Consider the following 19755-nt stretch of genomic DNA (forward strand, 5'->3'; position numbering starts at 1 on the left):
AGAATCCCACAATATAATAATTGCTTCAGAAGGGGAAATCATGCCTGACAAATTTATTGGAATTCTAAGATGAGGTAACAGGCAGAATAGATAAAAGAGAAGTAGCAGATATAATATATCTGGATTTCTACGAGGCACTGGATGGGCCAGCATGTATGGACTTATCTTATTAAGTAGCCCCATTGTGTTAGCTATAGTTTATTAGCATGGTTAGAAAATTGGCTAACTAATGAAGACAGAGTTTGGATAAAGGAATGCTGAATTTACCACAAGTCTGTTACATATCCTGTTATTCTTTCTTGGGTCATCGCTAAAGCCATAATTATTCATGATATATAAGAACATCTTGGATATGGAAAGTACGTGTATAATCACAAGTTTACAAAATAATTGGAGGTGAAATATATTGTGGGGAAAAAATGAAATTAAGCACATTTACAGGAGGAATAGAGGAGCTGAATATCATTGAAATGTACTAAGACTGCAAAAAAGCAGTAGCACAGAAGGACTTGGCTATCCTCCTGCATAAATCACAAGTGGGTAATAGGGAAGGCAAGTGGAATGTTGGCTTTTATTTCAAAGGGAATAGAATATGAAAAGGGAAGTCTTGCTAAAACTCTGCAAGGCACTCGTTAGATTAAGCTGCAATATTGTGAACAGTTTTGGCCCCCTTACTCAGTAAAAGATATACAATCCAGAAAATATTCACTGGGTTCATCTTAGACAGAGAGGAGTAGCTTTATGAGGAGGGCTGAGTGAGTTGGGACTGTACTCGTTGCAGTTTTGATGAATGAGAAGGAAGCTTATTGAACCATATAAGATTCTTAGAGGCATGACAGAGTGGATGCTGAGAGATGGTATCCATCCATCCTTGCATCTATCTGTTTGTCCTGGGACCAACTAGAGAGGGCTATCATGTTTGACTTTGGGATGTTCAAGGTTGAGGTAGACAGACTTTTAATTGGTAAAGGAATCGAGAATTATCAGACACTCGCATTGAATGGTGGAGCAGACGTGATGGGCCAAATGGCCAGTATGTCTGCACCAAAGAGCCACCACACACTAAAGCACAGACAAACTTCGGAAAACAGAGGAGAACCACCTATACAACGTATTCGAGAAGAACGGATACTCAAAAAATACAGTCCACAAATTCCTCAAGAACAAATCACGACAAGCAGACCAAACACAGCCAGAAACCCTAACCACCTTACCATACATCAAAGAAGTTTCAGAAATGACAGCCAGACTACTAAGACCCATCAGAATCTGAGTAGCACAAAAACCCACCAACACTCTCAAGCAAAAACTAACAAACTTAAAAGACCCAGTCCAACCCATGGACAAAACCAACGTCGTCTACAAAATTCCACGCAAGGACTGCCACAAACACTACGTAAGACAAACAGGAAGAAAGTTAGACACCAGGATACATGAACACCAGCTAGCCACAAAAAGACACGACCCTCTCTCCCTCATAGCCCTACACACGGATGTAAAAAACCACCAATTCGACTGGGACAAGACATCTATCCTGGGACAGACCAAGCAAAGACATGCCAGAGAATTCCTAGAGGCCTGGCACTCCATCCACAATGCCATAAACAAACACATAGATCTAGATACCATCTATCAACCCCTCAGAAAACGAACAGGAAATGGCATCACCACAAACCTAGGAACCCCATCCAGGACAAACATATAAGTAGAAAGCAGAAGACAACAGCTTCACTTCACTTGGAGGTCGCCACTGATGATGTTACCTAGCCAGGTAATGAAACGTCTGGATATCAAACCTACAGCTCAACGAGCAAACCTACACCCTAAACCTCAACCTGAGCTACAAACCTTCACAAACCTTGCAAAAAGCACTTATATCTTATAGTCTTGCTCCTTCAAAGTTAAACAGGTTCTTCACATATGGGGCTGAGATATAAATTGTTTGGATCAGAATCTGTCTGAACTTGTTTCAGACTAATTTAATTTTCTGTAATATACCATGGGATTATAGAGGAAAACAGCAAAGCCTGAAATCTATTGCAACAATTAATTTTCTTCAAAATACTGTACATTTATTTAATCCATTTCTATCACTGTCAAACTTGATCATGTTTGTCTCTTAAACCTGTGTCTTAAGAGCAAAAAGAAACTGGATTTTATTTTGTTAATTCTATGTAACGTAATATGGAATTTTTAAGATCAGGATATATTTACATATTATTTATTATACAGTATATATTTATATTTTATATTTGACATTTTCTACCCTTTTTTTAGCATTGTCCTGTGAGTGTGCTGAGATGCTTTTCATACAAACAGAAATGTAATATGTGCATCCTGTGGTGGTCTGTTAATAAGATTCAATTTCTATGCCATTACCAAACTGCTCTATTTTGGAAATGTAAATACTGTGATGAAAACCGTATCTATTTGATTGTCTGTAATCGAGCAACAGTGGCCAAAAATACAGCAAAGCTGATGGATTAGATCATTCTTTTTGCAAACCAAAAATAATGCTAAAAACCTTAATTTTAGCTGGAGAACAATCAATGTGTAAGCTTGAAACATGATATTTTTGTCTAAAAACAAGTGTATCACAATGTTCTTGATAATGTATTATTTTCGATAACTTCAGTGCAAATTAGATCTCTGAAACTGTTGAAAACATTGATGTGAGCTTTAAAGATGTGTCCATAGGTTTATCATCTTCCAGCTTCATAAATATTTATTGAGCATGAATTTTTTGTCACCTTTAAAAATATTGCCAAACATCATTTGAGAGAAAGAACTGACATTAGCTCATAAGAGTTTTAATGAGAAAGAGACACGGTCTAACAAATTAATTCTTAAACTCTCAAAACAGCCATGAAGAAAGAAGTTCATAAAGATCATGATGTTCCAAAACCTGTGAATTCTTCACCCAAAAGGCATGTTACACCTGCAAGCAAGCTTCACCCAGCAGGTAAGGAATGTTTGTGTACCACTGAAGTGGAGTAACGTATTCTTAGAAAAGAAAGAATAACAAGAAATGTAGCAGACTTGTGGAAAATGTCCAAGACTTGTGGCAAATGTAACCTCTTTTCCAGGTCGTAGAGTCATAGAGCTGTACAGAATGGAAACAGACCCTTCGGTTCAACTCACCCATGCTGACTAGATATCCTAAATTAATCTAGTCCCATTTGCCAGCATTTGACCCAATCCCTTTAAAGCCTTCCTACGCCTCATCTTCCATCTTGGGACCTTTCAACCACACAGCATCAATATCAATTTCACCAGTTTCCTGATCTCTCCTCCCCCCACCGTGTCTCAGATCCAACCTTTAAATTCGGCACTGCCCTCTTAAACTGTCCTAGCTGTCCATCTTCCTTGCCACCTATCCACTCCACCCTCCTTGTGACCTATTACCATCATTCCGCTCCCCCCCTCCGCATCTACCTATCCCTACCCTCCTATTCATCTCGCAAGGCCCCTCTCCAATTCCTAAGTCTTTTAGATTAGACTAGATTCCTTACAGTGTGGAAACAGGCCCTTCGGCCCAACCAGTCCACACCAACCCTCCGAACAGTAACCTACCCAGAACCATTTCCCTCCTAACACTAACACTAGTGGGCAATTTAGCATGGCCAATTCATCTAACCTGCACATCTTTGAATTGTGGGAGGAAACCGGAGCAGCTGGAGGAAACCCACGCAAACACGGGGAGAATGTGCAAACTCCACACAGACAGTCACCCAAGGCTGGAATGGAACCTAGGACCCTGGTGCTAACCACTGAGCCACCATGCTGTCCCTGAAGGGCTTATGTCCGAAACGGCAACTCTCCTGTTCTTCAGGTGCTGCCTGATGTGTTGTGCTTTTCCAGCACCACACTTTTCGACAATATTCACGTACCCATCCAGGTGCCTTTTTAATATTGTAATTGTACCAGCCTCCACCATTTCTTCCGGTAGCTCATTCCATCAATGCAGGGTACAAGATGTTTAGCTGTAAACACAGAAATATTCTATTAAAATGGCACATGCCTAAAAGGTACAGTCATTTACTTTCCTTGCATTTTATTGCAGAGCAAATTACTCTTAGTCCATAGGTGAATTATAAGCAATCACTAAATGTTTCTCATGGTAAAAATAAGTTTGCATTTGTTTCTTCATCAGATTAACATTTTTCCAGACCTGCAGCTGTCCAATTATCATTGACGTTATGATGTTTTCTGTTTCTTAACAGATCCCACATCTCATTAAAACACAACCAATTTCAAAAGCGTGAATCTCTCCCAGCTGATCATCTAATTACACTTTTAGTCAGGAGGCATGAGATAGAGGGAAATTTGGCCAATTGGATAGAAAACTGGCTAACCGGTCGAAGGCAGAGAGTGGTGGTAGATGGTAAATATTCAGCCTTGAGCCCAGTTACAAGTGGAGTTCCGCAGGGATCAGTTCTGGGTCCTCTGCTGTTTGTAATTTTTATTAATGACTTAGATAGGGAGTCGAAGGGTGGGTCAGTAAATTTGCAGATGATACGAAGATAGGTGGAGTTGTGGACAGTGAGGAGGGCTGTTGTCGGCTGCAGAGGGACTTAGATATGATGCAGAGCTGGGCTGAGGAGTGGCAGATGGAGTTCAACCCTGCCAAGTGTGAGGTTATCCATTTTGGAAGAACAAATAAGAATGCGGAATACAGGGTTAATGGTAGGGTTCTTAGTCAGGTGGAGGAACAGAGGGATCTTGGGGTCTATGTACATAGATCTTTGAAGGTTGCCACTCAGGTGGATAGAGTTTGTAAAAAGGCCTATGGAGTATTATCGTTGGAAGTCGTACGAGGATAGGTTGAGAGTTCTCGGCCTTTTCTCGTTGGAACGGTGAAGGATGAGGGGTGACTTGATAGAGGTTTATAAGATGATCAGGGGAATAGATAGAGTAGACAGTCAGAAACTTTTTCCCCGGGTACAACAGAGTGTTACAAGGGGACATAAATTTAAGGTGAAGGGTGGAAGGTATAGGGGAGATGTCAGGGGTGGGTTCTTTACCCAGAGAGTGGTGGGGGCATGGAATGCGCTGCCCGTGGGAGTGGTAGAGTCGGAATCATTGGCGACCTTTAAGCGGCATTTGGATAGGTACATGGATGGGTACTTAATCTAGGTTAGAAGTTCGGCACAACATCGTGGGCCGAAGGGCCTGTTCTGTGCTGTATTGTTCTATGTTCTATGTTCTATGTAATTACACTTTTCTAACTTGTAGCTGCTCACTACTGGAGAGGCAGTGACATTCTGTAGAGAGGTTTCAAGTTACAACAGCCACTGATTATTCTGTCAATTGCTTGGGTTGCCTCTATATGAAATTAGAACTCATTTGGGAAAAAAAGCTCATTCTCATCATTAGAAATAGTCTCCAAGACTCAAGTGGTGTGTTAGTGCACCAGCATTTTGCAACTTCTTCAGGGTTAGGAATTCATGATCTGAAAACTTGAAACAAGTGGTTCATTAAATCTAGCCAAATAACCACTGAAGCTTTACCCGTGAAAAGAAAGACTTGCATTTATTTGGTACGAGACATCTCAAATACCCGTTGAAATACCTTTGAAATATAATCACCCATGTAATATAGGTAATGCAGTAGCTACTATGTGCACCGCAACCTCCTACATTAAGCAATGTGATAATGATTGGATAACCTGTATTGTTTTTGTGTGATGTGAACTCACGGAATAACATTTGCCAGGATAGCATGAGAACTCCCCCCTTTTTAAAATTGGCTCATGAAATTTTTTATATCCTGTCAAACAGGCAGATGGGGATTTGGTTTAATATCTTATCCAAAAGATAGCATTCCAACAGTACAGCACACCCTCAGCACTGACATCTGGACTGGGATTTAAAGGCATAAATGCGATTAAAACCTGTCACTCTATATGCATTATAATCATTGCTGTGTACGTAGTTTCACTTCATAATAAGACATTGTAAGACCATCTCATTGGATGTGCAATAGTCCTCAACAAATCACAAACTTGATCATGTCTTCCACTGAGAGGTCAGAAAAACTACTGTAGGACTATTTTGTCAGAGCAAATTTGACCATGTCATCTTTTCAAAGCATGTTGACAGCAGGTTCATCGATTTCAACTGAGTTGGGGAGCACCTATGTACTGCTCCTATGATCACCCAACAGAGAACAGGAAGAATATGTAGACGTAGTTTGCTAAAGAACATCTGTGAACCAACTCAAGAATGACATTGGTAGAGAGCTGGAAGCTGGTCACCTATTCAACTTATTGACAGCAGCAAGAGAAAAGCAAGAAAATTGAGTGCTTAGTTAAGGTAAAAAAACATGGATACACTTTGGGCAAACTGATATAAACACACGGGAGAAAGAAGGAGCACTGATGGAATCAGATGAAGGAGGGTTGTGTAGCAAAACCATAGCATTGGCCTCTTAGGCCAAATGGCCTATGTACGTCCTAGAATGGAACTATAGAAAGCAATGAACACTGTAAACACTTTTAAAAATAAGTTCTAAATCCACATGTCAACTCTTGGAGTCATAGAGTCATAGAAATGTATAGCACGGAAATAGACGCTTTCGTCCAACTCATTCATGCTGACCAGATATCTTAACCTAATCTAGTCCCCAGAAATTGACCTATATCCCCCTAAACCCTTCCTATTCATATACCCATCAAGATGCCTTTTAAATAATGCAGTTGTAATAGTCTCCACCACTTCCACTGGCAGCTCATTCCATACACGCACCAGCTTCTGCGTGAAAAAAATTGCCCCTTAGGTCCCTTTTATATCTTTCTCCTCTTACCCTAAACCTATGCCCTCTAGTTCTGGACTCCCCCACCCCAGAGAAAAGACTTTGTCTATTTACCCTATCCATGCCCTTCATCATTTTATAAATTCTGAGGTCATCCCTGAGCCTTCGACACTCCAGAGAAAACAACCCCAGACTATTCAACCTCTCCCTATAGTTCAAATCCTCCACGCCTGGCAACATCCTTGTAAATCTTTTCTGAACCATTTCAAATTTCACACCATTCTTCCATTAGGAAGGAGACCAGAATTGCATGCAATATTCCAAAAGCGGCCTAACCGTCGTCCTGTACAGCAGCAACATGACCTCCCAACTCCTGTACTCAATACTCTGACCAATAAAGGAAAGCATACCAAACACCTTCTTCACTATCCTATCTACCTGCGACTCCACTTTCAAGGAGCTATGAACCTACACTCCAAGGTCTCTTTGTTCAGCAACACTCCCTAGGACCTCACCATGAAGAATAAGTCCTGCTAAGATTTGCTTTCCCAAAATGTAGCACCCCGCATTCTTACAATACCTTTCTCAACACTATCTAGATAGGACAGTAAAGAAGGCGTTTGGTATGCTTTCTTTTATTGGTCAGAGTATTGAGTACAGGAGTTGGGACGTCATGTTGCGGCTGTACAGGACATTGGTTAGGCTGCTATTGGAATATTGCGTACAATTCTGGACTCCTTCCTATCGGAAAGATGTTGTGAAACTTGAAAGGGTTCAGAAAAGATTTACAAGGATGTGAGCTATAGGGAGAGGCTGAACAGACTGGGGCTGTTTTCCCTGGACCGTCGGAGACTGAGGTTTGACCTTATAGAGATTTACAAAATTATGAGGGGCATGGATAGGATAAAGAGTCAAAGTCTTTTCCCCAGGGTGGGGGAGTCCAGAACTAGAGGGCATAGGTTTAGGGTGAAATGGGAAAGATATAATAGAGACCTAAGGGGCAACTTTTTCACGCAGAAGGTGGTACATGTATGGAATGAGCTGCCAGAGGAAGTGGTGGAGGCTGGTACAATTGCAACATTTAAGAGGCATTTGGATGGGTATATGAATAAGAAGGGTTTGGAGGGATATGGGCTGGGTGCTGGCAGGTGGGACTGGATTGGGTTGGGATACCTGGTCAGCATGGACGGGTTGGACTGAAGGGTCTGTTTCCATGCTGTACATCTCTATGACTATCTCCTTGTTCACTGTATGGATGTGTTTTCCATCTTGGTAGAGCTTTCAATGTAACTTAGCTGCTGTGACATACATTGAAAGACTCAGATTTGAGTCAACAGCTTCAAAGCCTATGTTTGAATAATAATAAGTGCTTTTTATTGTTTAATGTACATATTGTTAAATACGATAACTGTATCAGACAATTAGATTCAATGTTTGATCTAAAAGTTGCTTTAAATTGGCAAGTTATGTTTCCTCCCAAGAGTTTGATGAATGAGCATACCAGTCTTCCCACGTAGTTCTGTAAAAACAAAAGGTTGCTATTTCAAAGAGTTGGCACATTCATGAGTAACAATGGAAATTTTGAGTTGCTTGACTATGTTGCATAGAAATTAAAACCATTATCTATTGTTGTCTTGCCAAGGATGAAGTCATGATGCTTTACAAAGTTCATACTACATTGTATCTGGAGTTAGACTGTTACTTATTGAGGAACTATGTGGGAGGCATTTCAACATGAGTTTTCTCAGAAATGTGTATAAAAAACTTGAATTCATAATAATTAAGTATTAAAAATTGGGAATAAATATAACGGTTTTGTTGTAAATGAGTCAACTATTTAGATAACCCTGACTTAGTTGCATACTAGAGCAAGTACAGCAATGGTACTAAACTCAATTACCACTGCTGCAAAGCACAATCATCTTCTGGTCTCTATGTAATGCAATGTGCGATAAGGAAGGTTAAAATTGGACACAGTCATCTGAACAGGTGTGTCCCATAATGTCAGTGCAAATTACACAGGGTACATAGAGAGATGAAGAATCATATTTCGAGGCTAGATAAGTAGAAACTGAAACAAGTTCCATGGTTTGGTTTAGTGCACCTCATTAGAGTTCAGAATGAAGCTGCCATTGGAGAGTCTGCATGGGATAGGGTCTGATTTCTTTTCAGCCTGAAATGGCTTCAAGAATAATAATAAGCAAACAAATCAGTAAGGAACCAAGATTTTTGAGTTGTAGATACCAGGAGTGTTTTGGAAGCTATCTTTCTCCTCCTTGTTAACTACATTTCTGGCAAATTTGGTTTCCCGAGATGGTAATGGCAACTCTTTAGATCAATCATTTTGATCTATAATGGAGTTCATTATGTGCTAATCAGAAAACCATCAGCTGTCATTCTGCAGTTCAGCAACGCATCACAGATGTACAGTCTGGCCCCACAAGGGCCACTGTTGCACTTTATTTTCATTAAATTCCAATGTTTGACAAAAAGCAAAGTTAAATATGCATAGTGTAGCAACTTTAATTCTTATTAATCAAATACTTTGTTTCTGGACCTGGCATAAAGAATAGACACTGGATTTTACGGGATACCTGCACAGACCCTCACCAATTAAACTAGTATTGTCAGAAGTCTGCCCACTATAAAAATACCTACCCTGCAACTACTTTATAACATGAATTGGCTCAATAGGAGACCTCATCTGCAGCGACATCCCACCAATCAGAGTGGTCAGCAACTCTGGATCCCAGCAGTGCCTGTTCAAGTGGTAGCCACTGCTGGGTCTGCAGGGAGTCCTGAAAAAGAAGAGCCAGGCTTCAAGATTAAGTCTGGGTTGACACGGCCTGGCTGGCAGACACCAGTGAGGGAGATTTTCCATGTTGGCAAGTCCAAGAGGGATGGTTATTGCAGGGAGATAGAGGGGGTTGCTGTTTGAGTTCTGGACCCTCCTCAAACGAGAAATATCCCTTCCCACAATACCTGCCAGCCCATCCACTCTGCAGGCCTGCCCCCGGTCACAGGTAAAATAGTGGAGTTGGGAGAGTGAGGTACTTGAATAGATATTATTTGGCCATGTAAGGGGCTCAATGGGCCCAAGGGTGGGAAGGCTACCTACTGTCTCCACTGCACCTGTTAAATATTATCAGGGTATGGGTACCTTTCTAATATTTTCATAATTTGAACTGTATGACCAGGGGAAAATGAAGTGGAGGTGTAGTGTTATGAACCAGACCAAACCCCCCTCAGAATATACTAAGAAGATAGCCTAGACCCTAACGTTTTCTTATTTTCATGGTAAGTGTAAGGTGTTGTATTTTACTACACTTTAAGCAAAACACACTTTATTTTTACACGACTGTTCAAGTACAGACAAAATAAAAAGGAAAGTAAAGAGTTGGCTGAACTGTAACTATCGAAATGCTTAACAAAATTATATAATACTACTAATTAACAGTCTCAATATAGTAATATACCATAAACACACCCTGTGCAAAAGTAAATTTAGTAAAATAGATTGTCTCATATGCAATTCTAGCAGCAGCAAGAGAATCCTGGCTTTTAGCTGGAACAGAGGGGAATACAAGTTTCCACATCCAGCTTCAAGACCTCAGCAACTAAAACTAAAAATTCAGGTTCTGTGGGAACTTAATGTCAATCATTCAGGCAGCTCTTATTGTTCTAACTTGGGAAAAAAACAGGGCTTCCTAAACTGTTTAATTTATTGACTTTAAGCAGTCTACCTGGCACTTCTGTCATAATGTTTCTTCATTTAAAAAAATCCCAGGACAAAATATATCTTTTAAAGCCATCGTATAGTCACAGTAGGCATGAGTTAGGCTCATACCCAGGAAAAACAAGGCGCACTCTTGGCAATGTCACTTCCTAACAAAGTGAAATCAGGAAGTGTTTTTTGTGGATTAGTTGGATACTAGTGGAAGTTTAAATGTGCTATTAAGTTGCATAGCAGAATTTTATAAGTAAAACAATTTATAGTAATGCCTTATGAAACACAGTCAGACTTTAATAGATTTGGAAAAGCATTCCCTGGAGGAATATATCTTGCAATTTTGCAGAATGTAACAGAATGAACAAATTCAGTTTAGAAGTTCCTGTTTCAATGTCAGCATTTTAATTGCTGGATAGTCACATTTGGATGGGTTCCTGGTTCTAACTTAAAATCTGTTCTCTGAGAGAAACTCCCTGTTAGGATCAGATGTATACTGCCCTATAAAAAGATTCCTGGGCAGGAAGTCATTTCTGGCAGTCTTGGTACAACAAATAGCACATTCCATGGTGTCACAAGAATAGAAAACTTAGTGACTGCTGCATTTCAGGATTGGCCAGATGCAGGCTTCAGTGCAGCACAGTGAAAGAACTAAAAATGGGAAGAACAAAGCTGTAAATGATTTTTAGTAGAGCTGGATATCACAGCAGCAGACAGAATTAGAACAGTAATAATATATGAATGAACTGCTCGCAGAAGAGTTAGCAGGTGCTAAGATATGTTTCAAAATATCATTATGCAAATATCTGCCCAAAGTGGAAGGGGAAATCTTTGAAATGATGCATGACATGAGAATTCTGAGGCTGAAGAAAATGATAATGATCGATCAAAAGGAATTGTACTAGTCACAAAGAGCTTTATTCAGTTGATGAATGGGGCAAACCACGGACTCATTCAACTGTGCTGTTTTAGATTTTGGTTGCATCTCAACAGTATGTGTAACAATTGGTTAAAATATTACCTGGATTTGTTTGGTAGTGAGGAACATTACAAGGTTAAGGGCTACAAAAGTTGTACTTGAATTAGGTTTGACAATGACAAAACATTGAAATCGTTAAAAAGAATGGTGATTCATGCAAAATAGTCGGAGGGACACCAGTTGTCGATACTAATGTGGTCTCCAGTGAGAAAAGCTTTGCTGTTGAGCAAGCCTTCCATGAAAAGAAATACAAATCAAACTGGACACGAAATAGTTGATTGAATACAAGGTAGTTGTTTTTGGAAAATTGGTGACTTTGCGGTTTACTCAAACAGGGCATAATTACATTCACCTCATAGCGTCTGATAAGACCATAAGACATAGGAGTGGAAGTAAAACCATTTGGCCTATCGAGTCCACTCCGTCATTCAATCATGGCTGATGGGCATTTCAACGCCACCTACCTGCACTCTCCCCGTATCCCTTTAATGTTTTAATCAAAGTGCTAGAGACTTGGTAGTGGCATAAGATGTTAAGGATCAGAGAGAGAAAAAGCAAGTTGTATTAGATATTACCCTGCTTGACAAAGGTTAAAAATGCTGCCAAAATATGTGATTAATGAAGTGTGTTCAAACTTCATTGCTATGATCAAGGCTGGAGGAGTGTACCATATTTCTGATTAGTTCCCTGTTGCACCAGCCACAACATGAATGTAAATGTGTTATCCGGTTATAAATATGTCCAAGTAGTTTATTTTTTAATTTTGTCTATATTAAGTTTAAAATAAAATCCATCAAGCAGGTTTCTTTTCAAAACAACAAAATTATTGATGTTTTAAAAAACCAAGACATCCTTTGAAAAGATGTAGAGTTACTTAATATACTGATTGAAATGTAGAAGTGCAAATGTCTACACTTCTAAATACCCCAAACCGCACACAAGCCGACAGATCCATTCACACCAGCAATGCAAAGATTCACTTTTAGGAAAAAAAATAGAAAATATGGGAGACCTTCATTCCTGATGAAGGGCTTTTGCCCGAAACGTCGATTTTCCTGCTCCTTGGATGCCGCCTGATCTGCTGTGCTTTTCCAGCACCGCTCTAATCTAAACGCTGATAATGGTGGCCAATGTTAATTCTCGAAGATGAAGAAATGTTTCAATGGCTATTATTCTACTATTCTAACATATGTCAACTAGTATCTCCAAATGTAGACAGTTATCCCTGGAATCTTTGTAAATGCAGCTGTCCCAGGAAACCTAGAGAATTTTAATGAGGATTTTTCAGGATTCATTTCGAGAGGACAATCTGGCTTCACACTGGAGTCATGACAAGAATTTTATTTAGAAACAGGAGAGTGAAGCTGGGAAGCTCCTTTCCTTCAACCACTCCACACAAGATCCAAAACAAAACTGAAAGCTGACAGGCATAAACCCAGGCAGGCTGTAAACAAACAATTCGTACAGGACATTTGACTTGTAAGACTTCCATGCCTTATAAAATAAAAGTTCTGATGTACTTTCACTGACAACTTAATAAACAATGTAGGTGTCTGCAATCTTTCAAAGTAAAGTTCACAATAATATTAAATATGAAGCTTTCAAGGAGGATGTTAGTGCCAAGGTATTTGCCATGGATCTAAGGGCATAGAAGAAAAGACAAACATAATTTCATTCAGCATTTTATTGACATGGCAGTCAGAGCTAGTCTTTCTACAGGTATGATTTCTGAGAATAATTGAGAGGAATTTTCAAATGAAGAGTTTAGAGACCTGTGTCAAACCACAAATACTATGATCATCAACACCATTACGGAAAAGGGTCCTTTCTATAACAGACTCCGTGAAAGGAATTACACAGTAAGAGATGAAATGATTCATAAAATCTTATTAGATCAACCAAACTGCAAGTTGATAACTGATGTGACATTGATGGTTCAAGTCCTAATTAGTTTATTTTGGTTGAGGGCTCTAATCTCTATCAGTCGGTCTATGGGGAGAATACCAAATTGCTTTCTGAGCTGTCAGAATCCATTTCACTTTATCGGCATATTTGAATGCTTTACATGCAAGTGTGAGATATTGTGTTAATAGATATTGTGTTATAGGTTATCTTTATTAACTCACTCACCAGCTTGCTATATTCATTAAATACTGGGTTCCCATTCATTCATTCATACCCTTTACTAATCCGTTTTTTACAATAACCCGGTTTCATTTATTCATTCATAAAATCATTGTTCTATCCTATATTTTACTATCCAAATTTAAAACACCCCTTTGTAATCAAAACCCTTTCAAACCCATTACTACATATTCACACTTTATCAGCCCTTGCTACAAGCAGTGTTTACCTCTGAATAAGTGTTGCATAAGAACAATACCATCCCCATCCACAAAACGTTATAATATTAATCAGCCCTTGCCAACCTAAGCTCCTGGACCTTAATAGATTCCCCAGTTAAACTAACTGATAAAATAGCACTTACATGAAATTGCATGAATGAATGAAACTCATACCAGCAAATAGTAAATAAATCTCACAACCCAGCTGCAGTACAGGTGTGATCAGTTTAATATCCTTCATTTTTTTTTTAATAAGTATAGGTACAATTTTTAACTTATGTAGAGCATATAGGCCTAGTAGTTTTACTAACAGTTACGAACTTAAAAGACAAAAGGACTAACACCTCCTAATTATGCAGGAGAGGTAAAACAAAGGAAGTGGTGATTGGAAGGAATTGGAGTTCTGAAGTATCAGATATGGGACAGCTAATCTTGTTACAGATGGACGGACGCAAAACAAATCCTTGCAGATGGGATTTATAAGGTTGGTGAGGCTAGTTACTCAGTGTTTTGATGATACAGATGTTTAATTGGGTTCTCCCAATACTGGAAAAGTAATCCTGGCAATCTGTTTAGCTTTTTTTTCTACATATTCTTGGAAGTAGATTGATGATGTAAAAACTTTCAGAAAAATTTGTTTCTGAAGCCACCTAAAGAGGCAAGTGATGCAGAAGGAAAACCATGCAATTTTTTTTCATGAAATCTATTTTCAACCGTGTTCAACTCAAAGCAGATCCTGTAAGGTTTTATTTCCAGGTATCTTCATGGTGTATATTAATTTCTTATGGGGTGATAATGCAGAGTTTAGGAAATGTTTAATTATTTGAATTAAAGAGATTTTGCTGATTGGAAGTAAGGCTGCTTTTAAATATATTTATTGAATATTCAGCGCAGTAGGTCTGGAATAACTTCAAATTAGCAAATCTATTTACACTAAATTATTCCCAGTTAATTGTACTGAGTTGTCATGGCACAGTGGCTGTGTGGTTAACACTGCTGTGTCACAGCACCAGGAACCCAGGTTTGATTCCACTGTTTGAGCAACTGTCTGTGTGGAGTTTGCACATTATCCCAGTGTCTGCTTGGGTTTCCTCCGAGAGCTCCGGTTTCCTCCCACAGTTCAAAGATGTGCAGGTTAGGTGAATTGGCTGTGCTAAATTGCCTGTAGTATTCAGGGATGTGCAGGCAAGCTGGATTAGCCAGGCTTACAGGGTAAGGGGGGGGGGAGGTGAATCTGGGTGGGATGCTCTTTGCAGGACGAGTATGGACTCAATGGACAGACTGAAAATGTGTTGCTGGAAAAGCGCAGCAGGTCAGGCAGCATCCAAGGAACAGGAGAATCGACGTTTCGGGCATAAGCCCTTCTTCCTGAAGAAGGGCTTATGCCCGAAACGTCGATTCTCCTGTTCCTTGGATGCTGCCTGACCTGCTGCGCTTTTCCAGCAACACATTTTCAGCTCTGATCTCCAGCATCTGCAGTCCTCACTTTCTCTCAATGGACAGACTGGCCTGCTTCTACACTGTAGGGATTCTATGATCACAGAAAGCTGACATTTCCATCTTTGGAATGAAAGAACATGAAATTTGACATTTGAAGTGGTGACTTCCCTCATTAATTGTTCTGAATGAGTATGAAAATGGGAAATGCTGTCCTTTGGCTTAGAAAGCTTAGTAAATAAGTGTGTTTTAGAAGTAGTGGAAATCACATATATAAGCTGATTCAAAATATAAGACAACTTCTTTACAATATCAAAAATCATGTTTTTTGCATTTTTTAAATGTACATTCATGGATGTGGGCATTACTAACCGAAGCAGAATCTATTGTCCATTCCTAATTGTCATTGAGAAAGTGGTGATGAACTGTCTTCTGAACTGCTGCAGTTTATTTGAAGTAAGTACGCCCACAAAATGTTAGGGAGAGAGTTCCAGGATTTTGACCCAGTAACATTGAAAGAATGGTGTTGCTTTTGCAAATCAAGATCTGAGTGGCTTGGAAGGGAACTAGCAGATGCTAGTTAGTGATTGTAGGTTTGGAAGATGGTGCCTAAGGAGTGTTTGTGACTTTCTGCAGTGTATCTTGTAGATAGTTTATACTGTTGGTGATGGAGGACTGCATGTTTATGGATGTGGTGCCTATCAAGTGAGTTGCTTTGTTCTAAATGGTATCAAGCTTCTTATGTGTTATTGGAACGGCACTTATTCAAGCAAGTGTGGAGTGTTCCATAACATTCCTAACTTGTGCCTTTGTGGTGGTAGGCAAGCCTTGGGAAATCAGGATGTGAGTCACTTGCTGCAAAACTCTGGTGTCTGACCTGCTGTTGTAGTCAAAGTATTGATATGGCTAGTCCAGTTCAGTTTCTGCTCAACAATAATCCTTAAGATGTGATAGTCAGGAATTCAGTGATGGTAATGCCAATGAATGTCACTGGGCAATTATTAGATTCTGTTTTATTTGGAGATGTGATTGCCTGATAGCAGTTTAGTGCAAATATTGCTTGTTACTTGAGCCCAAGCCTGGATGTTTCCAGGTCTTGCTGCATTTGGACACCGACTACTTCAGTATCTGAGGACCGATTCTTAACATTGTGTAATCATCAGCAAACATCCCTACTTCTGACTTTATGATGGAGGCAAGATCATTGATTCAGCAACTGAAGATGTTTGGGGACTACTCTAACAAACTCCTGCAGAGATGCCCTGGATCTAGGATGACTGACCTCCAAAAACCACAGACATCTATTTATGCACCAGCCATGACTCCAACCTGTAAAGAATTTCCTCCTGGTTCCCATTAATGCCAGTTTTGCTAAGGCTTCTTGATGATGTTCTCGGTCAAATGCAGCCTTAATTTCAGGGACAGTTACTCTCACCTCTCCTCTGGAATTCAGCTCTTTTCTCCATGTTTTACCCTTTTTTTTCTGAATCAACCTGTTCAGAGACCTAATAGCTCTGGAATGGGTGGAACTTGAACCTGGGTCTCTTGGTCCATGAGTATGGACACTGCCACTGTGCCATAGGAGGGCCCCAGTAATGAGGTTAGGGTTGAGTGACCTGGCAGAACCTGAACTGGATGTCAGTGTGCAGGTTTTTCTGAGCAAGTGCTGCATGAGAGCAATGTTCTTCACTCTTTCCATCACTTTACTGATGATCAAGAGTGGACTGATGGATGGTAAGTGACAGGTTCCTATTTGTCCTGCTTTTTCTGTACATGTAATCCTTAATTAATGTGGATTCAATTAAGAATTAATAATTTTATTTACCCGTGTTTTTAATAATGTGCACCTCATTCTCAATAACCCGACTTCCCAATGCAGATGAATAAATATGTGCCAAAAGTCAGCATTCCTGGGCACGTTCCTGTTTGTTCATTTTGTTTTGGCCATTGTCTATCTGAATGACATCCCTGTCTAGCATGGCTCCGAAGTACTCTAACCATGAAACCAGAGAGATTGTGGCGAAGGGAAGCAGGAAATGAAGTCCACTAAGTGTTAAATTAATGTGGTTTCTAGATTCAAGTTTGCCAGAAACATGGTGATCCAAACAGCTTTGAGTCTCACTGATCTGACTTGGTGTACAATTCAATGTAATGCTGATAAAGTAGAAGCAAGTAGCAAAAATGTAACTTGTTTACTTGTAACTTTAAGCTACAGGGAGAGGCTGAAGAGACTGGGGTTATTTCCCCTAGAGTGCCAGAGGCTGAGGGTTGACCTTGTAGACATTTATAAAATCATGAGGGTAATAGATAGGGTAAGCAGAGAAGGTCTTTCTCCCAGGCTAGCCCAAAGTCAGATGGCATAGGTTTAAGGTAAAGGGGAAAGATAAAAGGGACCTGAGGGTAACTTTTTCACATAGAGGGTGGATTGAGCTGCCAGAGGAGGTGGCGAAGGCTAATACAATTACAACATTTATAAGGCATCTGGATGGGTACATGAATAGGAAGGGTTTAGAAAGATGTGGGCCAAATGCTGGCAAATTTAGGATATCTGGTTGACATGAACAAGTTGGACTGAAGGCTCTGTTTCCATTCTCTAAATCTCTATGACTCTATAACTCAGTTCATGTGCACTCTCAGATAATGCAGGATTTGGTAAAGACTTTTGGCATAATTTAAGGCATCAAGTAAACTACCCACAAATACTTGTTTAATAAAACTACATCTGCAAACGTCCCAATATTAAATGAGAAGAGAAACCGCAAACCGATCTATATGTGGTTTGGTATAATTCAAGACAGGGAAGGCATGCTTAAATTATTATAAAAATCAAATTTAAGGCTTTCCAAATCTAATACAGTCTACAAAGAAAATGTGAAAGGAAGAATGATGAGTTCTCAGTTTGGTTTTACGGTACACTTTGCAGTTTCATATAACATTTTGAATCAGAAGCCCAATGGGAAACATAATCATCTTGGTTACTGATTCTCTGAACAGTAATAATACGAACAGTTAATGTCTGCAGTTCAATCTTAGAGCTCCTGGCAAAAAGGCGAGGTCAAGTTTCAACAAAATGAAAGGGAGAACTGGAATCAATTGAATAGCAGGAAATGATTATCATATTGAAGACTGGACAGTTATTTTTTGCTCCTTTTGTTTCTATAACGGGAGATGGGTCAAGGTAACGTAAGGAGTAATTAGTTGTGGCTTGGCTGTTCAAATCATTTTATAATTAGAATCATTAATCGCTCATGCCTAATTATGCATCGTCAGCTCTAATTATTATGAGGATGCAAATGACATACCAGAATTGGGAAACACTGGGTTTAGTAAGAGGGAAGTACTGGAGGAAATCAGTATTAGTAGGGAAAAAATGTTGGGGAAATATTGTGTGGATTGGCAGGAGATGGGTGAAATACTAAATAGATATTTTGCCTCAGTGTCTATTGTCAAGAAGGACATGGAAGCTAGAGAACTTAAGGAAATACATAGTGAGATCTTGAAAAGTGTCCATATTACACCTGGATGTCTTAAGATGCATAAAGCTGGATAAATCCCGGGGACCTGATCAGGTGCACCCTAAAACTCTGTGGGAAGCTAAGGCAGTGATTGCTAGTCCCTTTGCTGAGATATTTATGTCATCGATAGCCACAGGTGAGATGCTGGAAGAGTGGAGGTTGGCTAACATGGTGCCATTATTTAAGAAAGGTGGTAAGGACAAACCAAAGAATGAGAGGATGGCGAGCCTGACATCAGTGGTGGGTAACTTGTTGGAGGGAATTCTGAAGGACAGGATTTACATGTATTTGGAAAGGCAAGGACCGATTAGGGATCATTAAAATGGCTTTGTGCATGGGAAATTGGGTCTCACTAACTTTATTCAATGTTTTTGAAGAAGTGACGAAGAAGATGTGATGAAGGCAGAGCGGTAGATGTTGTCTATATGGACTTCAGTGGTTAATTTGACAAGGTTCCTCATGGCAGACTGGTTAACAAGGTTAGATCACATGGAATCCAGGGATAGATATCCATTTGGATACAAAATTGGCTCGAAGGTAGGAGACAGAGCATGGTGGTAGAGGGTTGCTTTTCAGACTGGAGGCCTACGACCAGTGGTGTGCCACAAGGATTGGTGCTGGGTCCATTGCTTTTCATCATTTATATAAATGATTTGGATGTGAACAGAGGAGGTATGGTTAGTAAGTTGATGACACCATTATTGGTGGTATAGTGGACAGCAAAGAACATTACCTCAAAGTACAGTGGGACCTTGATCAGTTGGGCCAATGGGTCAAGTTTAATTTAGACAAATGTGAGATGCTGCATTTTTGGAAATGCAAATCAGAGCAGGATTCATACACTTAATGGTAAGGTCTTGGGCAGTGTTGCCGAACAAAGGTTCATAATTCTATGAAAGTGGAGTCACAGGTAGACAGGGTAGTGAAGAGGACGTTTGGTATGCTTGCCTTTATTGGTTAGTGCATTGAGTATAGAGGTTGAGAGGTCATGCTGCAGCT

At 39.8% G+C, this 19755-nt stretch overlaps 1 protein-coding gene across 2 annotated transcripts in view; it reads left to right on the forward strand.

Moving 5' to 3' along the window:
• The window catches only part of LOC122550775 (microtubule-associated tumor suppressor candidate 2-like), a 440121-nt gene that overhangs the window by 319761 nt on the left and 100605 nt on the right, over nt 1-19755 (forward strand). For both annotated transcript variants that reach the window (XM_043692024.1, XM_043692025.1), the window contains one exon: nt 2864-2962. In XM_043692024.1, the coding sequence (XP_043547959.1) occupies nt 2864-2962 (99 nt within the window). The remainder of the gene's footprint in view (nt 1-2863; nt 2963-19755) is intronic.

The sequence above is a fragment of the Chiloscyllium plagiosum genome, chromosome 6 (genome assembly GCF_004010195.1).
Source record: "Chiloscyllium plagiosum isolate BGI_BamShark_2017 chromosome 6, ASM401019v2, whole genome shotgun sequence".
Lineage (NCBI taxonomy): Eukaryota > Metazoa > Chordata > Chondrichthyes > Orectolobiformes > Hemiscylliidae > Chiloscyllium > Chiloscyllium plagiosum.